General features: G+C 34.6%; 1 protein-coding gene across 2 annotated transcripts in view; it reads left to right on the forward strand.

Annotated features, from left to right (window-relative positions):
- Nucleotides 1–12,993, forward strand: part of SEMA3D (semaphorin 3D) — a 206,112-nt gene that overhangs the window by 174,310 nt on the left and 18,809 nt on the right. For both annotated transcript variants that reach the window (XM_053553864.1, XM_053553863.1), the window contains 5 exons: nt 4,004–4,226; nt 5,816–5,904; nt 8,037–8,078; nt 10,912–11,069; nt 12,687–12,751. In XM_053553864.1, the coding sequence (XP_053409839.1) occupies nt 4,004–4,226; nt 5,816–5,904; nt 8,037–8,078; nt 10,912–11,069; nt 12,687–12,751 (577 nt within the window). The remainder of the gene's footprint in view (nt 1–4,003; nt 4,227–5,815; nt 5,905–8,036; nt 8,079–10,911; nt 11,070–12,686; nt 12,752–12,993) is intronic.

Raw genomic sequence — 12,993 nt, forward strand, 5'->3', positions numbered from 1 at the left:
CACCTCTGTAAATCACTGAGGTTATTTCTATTTCTTCTAGCATTTAGTAAAGGGATGACTAGAAGCTTTCTGACCCCAGGTTCCTAACACTGATTACCCTGAAGCAGGTGTATGTTGAAACATCACTATCATTTCTCTTTAAGTATACATAGGCCATGTTTCTCTAAGACAGGGACATGCCAGGGGCTTCTAACATGAATCAATTAGGGGCCATGGGCTCCTAGCATGAATCAACCATTCCAATTGACTTTCAGCTTCCTTTTCTAGGAAGCCAATATTTGCTTTCATAATGAGCTTCTTAAAATCCCAGGCTACTTTCTATGTTCACTGGGGTTTTGTTTTCTCTAGTATGGGAATTCCTCTAGGAAACTGAGAGAGAATGAGAAAGACATAAATTTACCTCTGTATTTTTGGGCCCTGGCTTTTCTATCTCTGATATTTAATATGAGGTCTTTCTTTGCCGTATCTGTTACAGGCTGACGCTTAGCTGAATAGGCAGAAGGATAAGATGACACCCATTTTACATTTGCATTTTTGTACTTTATAAATAAAACACAGACTTCCTTTACATATTTGGGATTCCCCCCTCCCCTAGTTTGCTGAAAATGAAAGCACAGTTCAGTGCTTCCTTGTGCATGTCTTCCCTCACATTATTCATTTTTCTGATTTGTTAAAAAAAAAAAAAAAAAAACCTGCCATCTGTAGAGAACAGCCTGAAGCTGCAGAGGGAGAAAACCTTTAACAGCTGTCTGGGGCCTTGCCAAGGGGCAAAGATCTCTCATTGGATAGAAACCATTTTTCTCCTCTTATCCATTGCTTCCCACTCCGCTACTAACGGCCCTAGACAAACACGCAGACCTGCCAAGCATAACGCGATCACACCTAGCCAGCCATGGCAGCCAGCCATGGGAGATAGGCCTTGACCATGCTGGCTGCTGCTGGGTCTACCCTTTCATCTCAGGGTTTGTCTGGGCAGCTTCTCTGATATTAATGTTTCTAGAAAGACAGTGGCATTTACATTTTTCAGTATTAGTTCTCTTTTTTGGTCCTTAAATTTTAAACTGTCTTTGAGTTTTATAAACAGTAGGTGGACACACAGTTAAGGTCCCTGATTCATTTCTTGCACTCACAGGAGCTAAAGGGATAGAAGTTAGGCAAGCACATGTTAGAAAAATGGAAGCAGGCCGGGCGTATTAGCTTATACGTGTAATCCTAGCTCTCTGGGAGGCTGAGGCAGGTGGATTGCCTAAGCTCAGGAGTTCAAAACCAGCCTGAGGAAGAATGAACCCCCGTGTCTATTAAAATAGAAAAACTAGCCAGGCATTGGGGTGGGTTCCAATAGTCCCAGAAGGATGAGACAAGAGGATCCCCCAAGCCTAAGAGTTTGAGATTGCTGTGAGCTATGATGATGTCACGGCACTCCATGTGGGGCAATAGAGACAGACTGTCCCCCCCAAAAAAAAAGAAAGAAAGAAAGAAAGAAAAGAAAAAGAAAACTGGAGGCAGAATTATGTTCAAATGGACTGGGTTAATAGCTAGTAATTAAAAGTACATACATATAAAAAAATTCACTAGATTTTTAATACTTGGCATATACCACTGCAATAAGAAAATTTTCCAAGATTTTTTAAAAGAAAATTAATAATTGCCTCTAACAATTTGCTTTAGACATAGACTTTCCCATACTTTCTCTTCTTCTTTCCTACTTGACTCTTACCTATATATGTTGCTTGGCATCTCAGGTTGTTTTTAGATCTGTGTGCTGCACAGTTATGTGATATCAAAGCAAAAATTCCACTGGGTTGAATGTACTGAAATAACAACATTTGGTTCAAACTGTACTATCTTAAACCTTAGGGAGTAACTACCAAATCATTTTCATTTGTGCAAGCATAGGGGAGACTCGGACTTGAGAGATCACGCATAGCAACCAAGAGGATAAAGATCTTATCCAAACACTGGCAACATGCCATGAGGAAAACCTGCCACAAGGAAAAATATATATTCAAAGATCATTTTATAATAGTCAATAGAAACCAGGTTTTCCTTTTCGTCTTTTTTCTTAGATTTTATTACACTTAAACCTTTTAGTCAGAGGCGACCAATGAAGAAAATTGTCATATTTGTTTGCTAAATCTCCGTATTTTTATTCTGCTGTGTTTTCTCACATAATTTCTAATTATTATAAAATTTGATATCAAAAATTGCGGTTTAATTGTCATTCTATTATTCCTTTTGAAATTTTGGCTACTGCATAACTACAGCTGCAAAGTCAAAAGAGAATTTTTTAAGCTAGAGGGCTCTTTCAAAAATGTAATGCAGGCAAAATCTTGCTCTTGCTTTGATTTTAATGACAGACCAACCAGACTGAACCACAGGCATTATATGCCATAAGCCCAGTATGAATGGCCTTTGACTGAGCGTCAAACATGCAGCCTATAATTGGAGAGGAGCTTTGTAGCTTTTGAGCTCCATATCCATTTTGAGTCTCTCCTTAATCTATTTAATACAGGGTTCCTTCCATTATCAAGTTGACAGATTCCACTTGGCTGAAGGTTAAATGCTAAAAGGAATGACTGGCGCAGACAAAGCTTTAGGCCAACATCCAGTAGGAATATACTACATAAATACTAAATTACTCATACTCTGGGACATTTCTAATCTTGCTGCCATAGACCTGAAACAAATAAACATCTATCAAGAAGGGATCAGTTTCTTGATACCAGACATGCAAAAATTTTCTTAAAAATAAAGATATTCTTAAATTAGGTACAAAAAAAAAATCATTACTGTGTTTTTTGTACAACTTCTTTGACATTCGAATTCATAATGAACCATTATGATTTTATTGGTATAAGGTTTAGGTTCAGAGTCATATATTGTGGAGAACTCCAGGATTTTCCACTCCCTAAAAATGGTCCTCTTGAATATTTTGAGAAGTACAATATGTTTCTGGAGTCTGAACCTGACTCTAATTAGTACCTAGTATAAATGACTCAGTTTAGTAAAGACTATGTTTCCAACTTTACTAAAAAATAAAATAAGGGAAAAGCAGAATCTTCTGTAGACTATGCGTAATGTCACTCAGTTTCTTCTCGATGCCTGCATTAATTGAATAAAGTTTTCTACTCCAAAACAATGCGTTGGTTCATTAAGAATTAGCAAGTGATAACAATTGTTCTATCAGAGATACCTTCCCAAATTACAATATATTGAACAATAAAATAGATTTAGGATTCAGAAGAGAGTTATTTTCTAATTATAAAGTAATTTTTAAATTTTAGGGTAAAATAATCGAATTCATTTATAAGTAGGAACTTTGAAATTTTTACCACCAGGGGGCAGGTTATGTTAACTATTGATATAGTATATGCTGAAAGACACAGAAGAGGCAATTTTAAACAGAAGTAGAAAATTCCCTGAGAGTTTCTTCACAGATCCTTTAGTTAGGGGAAGAGCCATTGAACTGGTCAAAGTATAATTTTCAGACTAGTTATAGAAGAAACTACATAATGACAATTTCAAACTGTTAAAGATTTTTTGAAAGTATTTTTGGTGACCTGTTGATTTGTTTCTTTTTATTTTTAATAATCATGGTTTCCGTTGAAGTGAAATCATAAACCTACTCAAAAGAAATTGAAAATAATGGTTTCCAGTATGTTCTTCAGGTTATAGATCAATCTCTTCACCGTTATTTCAGCTTGAATTTTACATATCTTCATTAGAAACAATAATCTTCGGAAGAACAATGATTATAAGAAAATAATCCCCTGGAAATTTTAGAAAATACAGATGAATATGTATGCATTTTTTTTTTTGAGGGAGAAAACTAGATTTAAATTTATTGGAGGTGCACTGAATTTATTTACAATTTGGTTACATATTAAATCTGTTGTTCATTCCTTTAATTATTGATGATAGGCCTGAAAACTTTACTGAAAGTAAGTGTAAGTTTCCCAGATGCATAAATAATGTTTTTATTTTTCTCCACATTTATTTTTAGTGTCCGAGCAAAACCTATGACCCACTGATTAAATCCACCCGAGATTTTCCAGATGATGTCATCAGTTTTATAAAGCGTCACCCAGTGATGTATAAGTCGGTCTACCCAGTTGCAGGGGGACCAACATTCAAGCGAATCAATGTGGATTACAGACTCACACAGATAGTGGTAGATCACGTCATTGCAGAAGATGGCCAGTATGATGTAATGTTTCTTGGAACAGGTAAGTTCAAATGAAGCTTTCATTTTTAAAGGAATTTTTCATTATTAGACAAAACAAATGCTTCAAAAGTGTTTATTGATCAAAATCAAAATGAGTAATTATTAGCTAATACTTTGTCAGTATTTCATAAAATTGTTTAATACGTGCTTTTAGATAATTATCATAAACATCTCCCAGCCTCTTAAATATATTTGAGTACTGAACTGCAATGTTTCTATTATAGATTAGATGCTCAATAAATATTTGTTGAGTCACTTGGGCTAAAAATAAACAAGTAGGGCACAGATATATTTCTTTATTTTCACACTTCACTTCACCTTTCCCTTTACCCACCTGATAAGCTCTAGCTCACAGGATCCTTTCACCTGGTTTTGAGAATCTCTGACTTCAGTGACTCAAGAAAACATTAGGTATTACTATGTAAGGCCTTCTAATAGAAACTTCTTGGAGATTATTTTCCTATTCTTAAATTTTGTGGATTAAAATGAATTTTTCAGATTCTCATAATCAAAGCTTGCTATATTCTTTATCAACTCAGTAATTATAAAATGATTTAAAAATATTTTTTAACAAAAGAAAAACGTATTTGGTAATCTCAAAAATCAAAAAAGTATAAGTTAATAATATCTTGTAAATTCTAATGGCATTTAATCATGAATAACATGCATCATTAAAAACTATACACTACTATGTCACACGATTTAATGGATCAAGCATTTCCTAAAGTAATGGAAACTAATAAGTTTTCAAAAAACATATATTTAATGAAATAGATATTTAGAAATATAAACAAATTGTAGAATATTTTATTTTAAAAAATATATTGACTTTACAAAAGTTAAGTTTATTAGAAAGTATGTACATTACAGACTAAGACCTTTGAACACCAGTTGTCAAACTTGATTATGTTGCAGATAGTAATTCCAAGAATCAGAAAAATAAGGGTTTTTTCGAGACTGCAGAGATATCTACTGAAGAATCAAAAGTAGAAATAATTAGTTTGTTATTAAGGGTCAGGAATTTGCACTTAATTTATCCTGTCCGCTCAAAGCTCATGCTTAGTCAACAGTTTATAGTAATAAATGTCATTCAGCCACTAGGTGGTACTCTTTAACTTTTATTGAGAATATTATAAAGCTACTAAAATAGGATTTTGATTTTGACAATTGAAACATAAGATGATATATTTAAGACCTTTTTCTAAATGTTAATTTTTGGTTTCTAGTGCATTAACAATGATTAGGAAGATAAAATACAACTGAAGGGTGAGCTACAATTTCCCTCAGATAGCTTCAATGATTTTCTTTTTGTCCATTTGTTAACATTATTAAAATAATGTGTACATTGAATTGGATATAATAGCCATAAGTAAATATATATTACATTGAGCTCAAGAGTAGAGACAAATTGGTTATTTAATATATTTTACCGTGTTAATTAAGGTCCAAAACATTTGTTCCAACTTTGGTATCATTTTAAGCAATATTTAACGTATGTATTTCTTTTGTAAAGAATATACTCTGAATGTGTGTCTTTTAATATTCTCTCTATAAATATATGTTCGACTAGTGTAAAGCATTTTTTTTCAGACATTGGAACCATCCTAAAAGTTGTCAGCATTTCAAAGGAGAAGTGGAATATGGAAGAGGTAGTTCTGGAGGAGCTGCAGATATTCAAGGTAAGACTCAGTCCAGAGTTCCAGGAGCTGTGATGGTGGAACTCAGTTGGCCTCATTGTAGGGCACACTTGTTTTAATACGTCATCACTTTTGCTGAATAAGTCCTTAAAATTAGCTCCTTTATGTTTCTTTTCCCTAAACAATGGAAAAAGTTTTATAAGCTGCTGAGATACGGGACTCACCTTGCTCTATAGAATACCGCTGAACTCAGAGCTCCTGGGATTGCCTCCCATTACTGCATTCTCTAAGCATATAGTCAGACAAATCGCCACATTAAATGAAAGCCTGGGGTCTCTTTTACTATCCAGATGCTTTTCTACTTTATAAATTTTACTTTTCAATTTTTCCCCAATTGAATTTGAAAAAACTGGAAGAGTGTGTAAATCAAGTGTCCCTGTTTTTCTGTAAGGAAATTAACAATATATATATAGGTTGCATGATAGTAAAGCTTCGTGTATTTTAAATTGCTCTCACATGCCAAAAAGAGTTAGTAGCTCCACAAGAAGAGTTCTCCAGGTTGGGAGAATGTCTTTGACTTTTACCAATAAATTCAAATTGAGTCATTTTTTTGTAAATACTCAATAAAATTTGATTTTAAATTATTTCCTGAAAATAACATTAGAAATAAAATGTATTCTTTAGAAAAGCTTTTTAAAAAATGCTGTGCTTTTGTAATAACATTTATGTTGAGACAATTTATTAAAAGGGAGTGTTTCCATGTAAACTTCTATTGCCTAACAAAGAATAAAGCTCTGCACTGTGAGGGGCTCAAGTTAATTAACATGCTGCCTTCCTCAGGATCCTGTTTACATTGTGATGATAATAGTGGTCAAGGAGTTAACAAGAACAAGACCTGCTTTCTGGTGTCTACAAAAACAAAATCTTGGGTGGCTCCTAAAGGAAAGGCTCCTTGTCAAATATACATGTGAACCCAGAGGCCAAAAGAAGGGACCCTGTAACACACATATTAGAAGAACTCTTATTCAGTGGTGTTATACCAGTGTTTTTCTTTTATATCACAGCACTCTTCAACCTATACTTGAACTTCTGCGCCACACTTAAATTACACTGATCAAAAAAAAAAAAAAATTATACTTACTGTGCTTTGAACCTTTTTTAACAATAGTTTAATTTGTAATCTTTAACATTTTTCAAAGCACACCTAACATCCTCTCATGGCACACCAGTTGAAAATCATAATGTTCCAGAGGAATTGCTTGGATTCCACTGCTAAAGATTAAATGATTAGTGGTCATAATTTGTTGTGTTTTTAAAAAAAAAAAGAATTATTGAGGTATAATGATGTACAAAAACCACAGATACTTAATTGATTATAATTTAATGAGTCTGGCCATGCATTTTAAAGTTATGATGCAAAACAGTCTTGGATAGATAGAACTTACTCAACTAAAATTTTTCGTTTCTTATATCCCTTTAAATCTTTGACATTTGCTACTGTTTATCAAGTAGTAAATACCAGCTGTATGAAAGAACTAAGGAGTAAATTGGTAAACGACAGATAGATGGCATTTTTAGAAAATAGCCTGTCTTTATTTTCAGTTTAGTAATTTTGGGGCTCCTATTTCTGACTTTATCTTGCATTACAGACATATTTTCTACAAATAAAATTGGCTTTAGTTCATGTCATGAAATCATGTGCATCTATATTGTAGTGTTTCATAAAGAATATGGTCCTCCACAAAGAGCTTTTCAGAACTATGGTACTTGAACAAGTTTTTGAACCACTGATCCTAGTAATAGCAGAAAGAGGTAATAAATAATCATAGAGATGTTCTTGTCAACACCAGTTTGAATTATATGGAAGCAGTTAAGATAAGCAGATAGGGAAGAAGGAGAAAACTTGTGAGTAACTGGGAACAATTTTCATTACAGAGTGTTTCCTTATATGTTACAGTAATTTTTCTCTAAGAAGATACTCAAAGTAATTATTTTCACCTCCTTAAGGTAAAACATGCCAGAAGAAAATAGCAAACAATAAGATCCTTTTCTCCCCTTTATAGCTGACTTGGACTTGACATTCACTTCAGCAATCTTTAAAGATAAAACAACATATTGGTTAATAAAAAGGCCTTTTAATGAATATATTTTTGACATGTAACTTCTATTTTCAGCACCCATCGATCATCTTGAACATGGAGTTGTCTCTAAAGCAGGTACTTTCTAATTTTTATATAAAAATTAACCACAAAAGCAAGAATTTGCTTCAATCAGAAGTTCATTTGAAGGACAATTCATTCAAACTGGAAATTGAGCTGTAAATAATGTAAAAGTTTTAGATTATTGGTTTCTTTTTTTTTTAATTGATTAGTGGCCATTGTTTGAGCCCATTCCCAATTGAGCCTTGGGAAATTTGGAACCAAATGTCATTAATTGAACAATATATTCTTCTCTTCTTTTGGCCTTTAAAACAAAATTGAGGTCACTTTCCTAGTCTCATGAGGATGTCTTTCTGTCAAAGCCATAAGAAATTCACATAGCATATGACTCCTATGAACCCTTACAAAGAAAGTTAGGGAGTTAAAATATGGACTGTGATGGCAACCAGCCCAATGGCAGTTGGCCTTCAGAATACCACTTAATATCAAACTCTCAGAATCAGTGTCCTTTATAGGAAAGTTAGGAAAACAGTATCTATCTTGTAGGTTTGTTGGGAGTTTAAATAGAATGCTGCATACAAAGTTCTAATTATTGTTAAGTGTGAAATGAAAAGTGGCTAATTATGATAATGGCAAGGTTGAATGTTACTTCATGGAGTCTCTGATATGATACCCCAAGTCCCTGTTGGTTCAAGATTCAGACTTGCATTACCATTGCTATTTGTACCCCCAAGATTTAAGGAAGTCAGACGATAGTGTGTTCAACATTAACATCCTTCTAAAATTGTCTTTATCTTCTATGGCAGAGAGGTTACTAGAGAAAAGTCCAAATAGGTTTCTTCTTCAGGCCTTTCTCATTAATTTGCTTATTCATTCACCATTTATTTTCTTGAAATCCTACCACTTAGAGGGTACAAAAATGAATGAATAATATAGTCTTTAACCTCCAGAAGCTCACAGAGCTGAGAGACAGGAGAACATGCTAACAACAATAAAAACAAACGATAAACAGATACATTGAAAGGGGGATGGGATGGAGGAGCATATGCCAAGTGGAATGGGAGACCATTCACAAAGGTATGAAGAGAAACCATTGCTTATTCTAAAAAGTTTGTGCTTATTTAGAGCCAAGGACATACATATATTTAAGGGAGAAGGAGGCTAGAAATAAATCTGGAGAAATAAGCCAAAGCAAGATTAAACACATCCTTATATGTCCTCCTAAGAAGTTTAACACCTTATCTTGAAGATAATGAAATCCCCTAGGTGCTTAGGAAGCTCATGCTTATGATGTGAGCTACTCAAGAAGCTGAGGTGGGTGGATCACGTAAGCCCAGGAATTCGAGTCAGTCTGGGCAACATAAAGAGACTCTGTCTCAGAAAGAAAAAAAAAAAAAAAGCAATGAACACAGTTAAAGATTATAAGCAGGAGGGTGACATGATAACATTTTCTTTTAAGAAGGAAAAGGTGTGGCAGTGTGGAAGATAGATTGGGTTCTGGTGTAAAGACAGGGGTTTCTGAAAAACAAGGCTGAAGCCAGCAGAAATAAGATACTTATAAGTAATCCAGGAAGATAAGTACAGAAACAAAGGCAGTGGCAGGGGAGAAGGAGAGGAGGAAACAGATTAGAAAATTCTACATGAGAGAATGGAAATGATGTGGTGACAGATTGAATGTGAGAGGCAGAAGAATCCAAGACGGCTCCCAGATTTCTGTCTTGGGGAAGGGAGTGAGTGATGGTGCCTCTTGCCAAGGTAAGGCAGGAGGGCTAGATTTATGCTGAATGTTGTTTTCACACACCTGTGGACCTTCATGCCAAAAAGAGGATAAAGAAAGGAGAGGAAGAGAGAAGGAAATACAATGGTAGGACGCACAAGAAGAGGGAGCCCAGGAGAAAGCAGAGAGAGTTTCAGGAGCATGTTGTCATTAGTGTCACATGCTGTAGAGAATTTCACCAAAACAAATGTTAAACAGTGCTCATTGCAATTAGCAACTAGAAAGTTGTAACTGACAGTTTAATGGGTGATAGAGGTATAAGACAGATTTCTGTAAGTTGAGTGCGTGTATGCTTCGTATGCCAATATTTATTTCTAAGATGTTTTTCCTTCATTTAAAGCTTGGCCTGGTTCACTGTGGTTGGCCAGAGGTTTTTTAATTAAAGGTACAGGCTACAGCTTAGTCATTTGTACCGTCCCTCCCTCTCCATCACCACTATCACAGACACTCAAATGAACACATCAGTGGAGTAGTACATTCATTTCTGGGCTTATTTTCAAAACTTAATTTTATCTGTTGGGCTTTTCAGTATCCTACAGCCTTTTATTTATGATATGGCTCCCCTCGAGCCTGCTTTAATACTTTTTTTCAGAGTGATACCAAATGCTTCTTCCCCACTTACAACCCATGTTCTTTCAGGGATCAGTACTTCATTATCAAATGAAATGGTCAGTTAAAACCAGGGAAAAGTTTTATAAATCTCTTTTCAATCATCTCTCCTGTAAGGAGCCATGGCTGGGGAACATCAGCAGGTTTGTCTGAGGCATCTGTGCTTGATATAATCTACCAAGGTATATTTTCTACTATTGAGAAAGAATTTGACATCTTAATTCCTGTCTAGCAGCTGGTTTTTGACCTTTGTAAATTACTGCCAAGCTTACTGCAGGTTTTAGAATGCTGTCCATTTCAGTCTCGACATCTTCAAACCACTGTCTTACCAGGGGTAGAAATGATTGACTTATTTTTCTCTTTAATATGTTTCTGTGCACAAGTTTAGAAGGGGTGGGGCACTTAGGGAGACATGTAGAGGTATCATGTGGTATTCAAGAAAACAACGTTTTTGAGACTAGTCTGAAAGGTGCTTCTAATTCATTGGTTTTGCTTAATTTGCAGCAACAATTGTACATTGGTTCTCGAGATGGATTGGTTCAGCTCTCCTTACACAGATGTGACACGTATGGAAAAGCTTGTGCAGACTGTTGTCTTGCCAGAGACCCTTACTGTGCCTGGGATGGAAATTCATGCTCTCGATATGCACCTACTTCAAAAAGGTAAGGGGGGGTCTTGAGTTGATATAACTCTCTTTTTTTCCCTCTTTTTTCTTTTTACTGAGGCAGTCTCACTCTGTCACTCTGGGTAGAACCCTATGGCATCATATCTCAAAGCAATGTTAAACTCTTCGGCTCAAGAGGTCCTCTTGTCTCAGCTTCCTGACTAATTGGGACTATAGGCAACTGCCATGACTCCAAGCTAGTTTTTTTATTTGTTTGTTTGTTTTTTCTATTTTTAGTAGGGACAAGGTCTTGCTCTTGCTCAGGCTGCACTTGAAGTTAAACTCCTGAACTCAAACAAGCCACTTACGTCAGCCTCCCAAAGTTCTAGGATTACGGGCATGAGCCATCACGCTCAGCTTAAAATCAATTTTTCCATAAGATGAACATCTCACACAAATTATTATCTTGTAGTTTAAAATAAAAAGATATAAAAAACATAGTCAATTGGAGGTACACTGAAATGAAAAATTTTATAGTTTTATATAAAACACTACATTGTGAAGAAGAATAAAACAGATATTCTGAAATTCTTAAAAAAGATTGATATATTATTTATATTCTTTTCTTCATTTATGTTGAACATCATTAAAATTTGTTTTTATTTATGACTTTACCCTTTTTATAATTCCTCCTTCCTACCTTCTTATTTACAAGTACACAGAGTTTCCCCCAAAATGTATACTGGTTTGAGAAAGAAAAAACATATATATTAAGACTGTAATACTCTAGTCACATTTGACTTCTGGGATTACAAGAGATACAAGACACATTATACAAGATAACAAATGTTATCAATGTATGATGAATATTATAATTTTAATATAGCTTTTTTTTCTTAAAATGCGATTTTAATGAAGTTTTTTACTTTCTTCAAATGTGTATACATTTATTGTGCCCTTGGTAGCTACTCGTAGCTACTATTTTGCAAATAACTTAATAATGTAAGTATTTGTAAAAGCACAGATTATATACAGCACAGAGTGCATTTCAGTGACATGAGACTTTTTTTTTACGTTAATTTAGTCGATTTCTGCTACTCAAATATACTTAACCAACAAGCTGTTGGCTTGCTGTTTGCAATTCATTGCTTTATGTGCTCCTAGAAATAACTACTATTATTAGTCAACAATTTCCAGCTTGGAATTTATTCGGTATGCACGTGTGCAAAAGTACTGTAAAGTTAGATGGTTAAGGATGTTCATTTCATCACCATCTTCAATAACAGAAGAACTTGAAACAATTTGGATGAATGTCTGTCAATATGTCTGATGTTAGACAAATATAACATTTTTAAAGGTAAATTATAGCAGCATTATTTTATAAAGTACTGTTCAAGTATATTTCCATCTAGGTAAAATGTCATCGAATTATGCGTGGTATTCTTTTATTATTCAGGTCATTTTTAACCAATTAAGGTAACAGGTAAGCATACGTTAGTCTCACTACCACATGTCAACTCTTTTTCATTTTGAAATTAGACTGGTTTGTGAAATTCTAAAAGGTGGAACAGTAAGGTAGGCATAGTTCTGCATCTGTTGTTAGTGGTAGAGACAGCCTTTCTCTACTCTGATTATGATGCTGGGAGTTCTCATCAATTTAATCCTCTTTTTGTAGACGAGCTAGACGCCAAGATGTAAAGTATGGGGACCCCATTACCCAGTGCTGGGACATAGAGGACAGTAAGTGAGATTTTGTATGCTTTTTCTCCCATTGAAAATGCTAAGCCTGGTCTCTGTGTGTCTTTATTATATAACTTAAAACATGTATTATTGTATAGAGAGATCTCATTTGGTGTAATCCTTATGTTCTGAAAAAGTCTAGGAAATTTTCTAAATCAACCCCTATCTGTGTGCCTAAGTGAATGACCCTTTGTTATATCATTGTTTGTTTCCTATGTCTCTTAAAATTCCTATTCTGTAGC

The sequence above is a fragment of the Nycticebus coucang genome, chromosome 11 (assembly GCF_027406575.1).
Source record: "Nycticebus coucang isolate mNycCou1 chromosome 11, mNycCou1.pri, whole genome shotgun sequence".
Taxonomy (NCBI): Eukaryota; Metazoa; Chordata; class Mammalia; order Primates; family Lorisidae; genus Nycticebus; species Nycticebus coucang.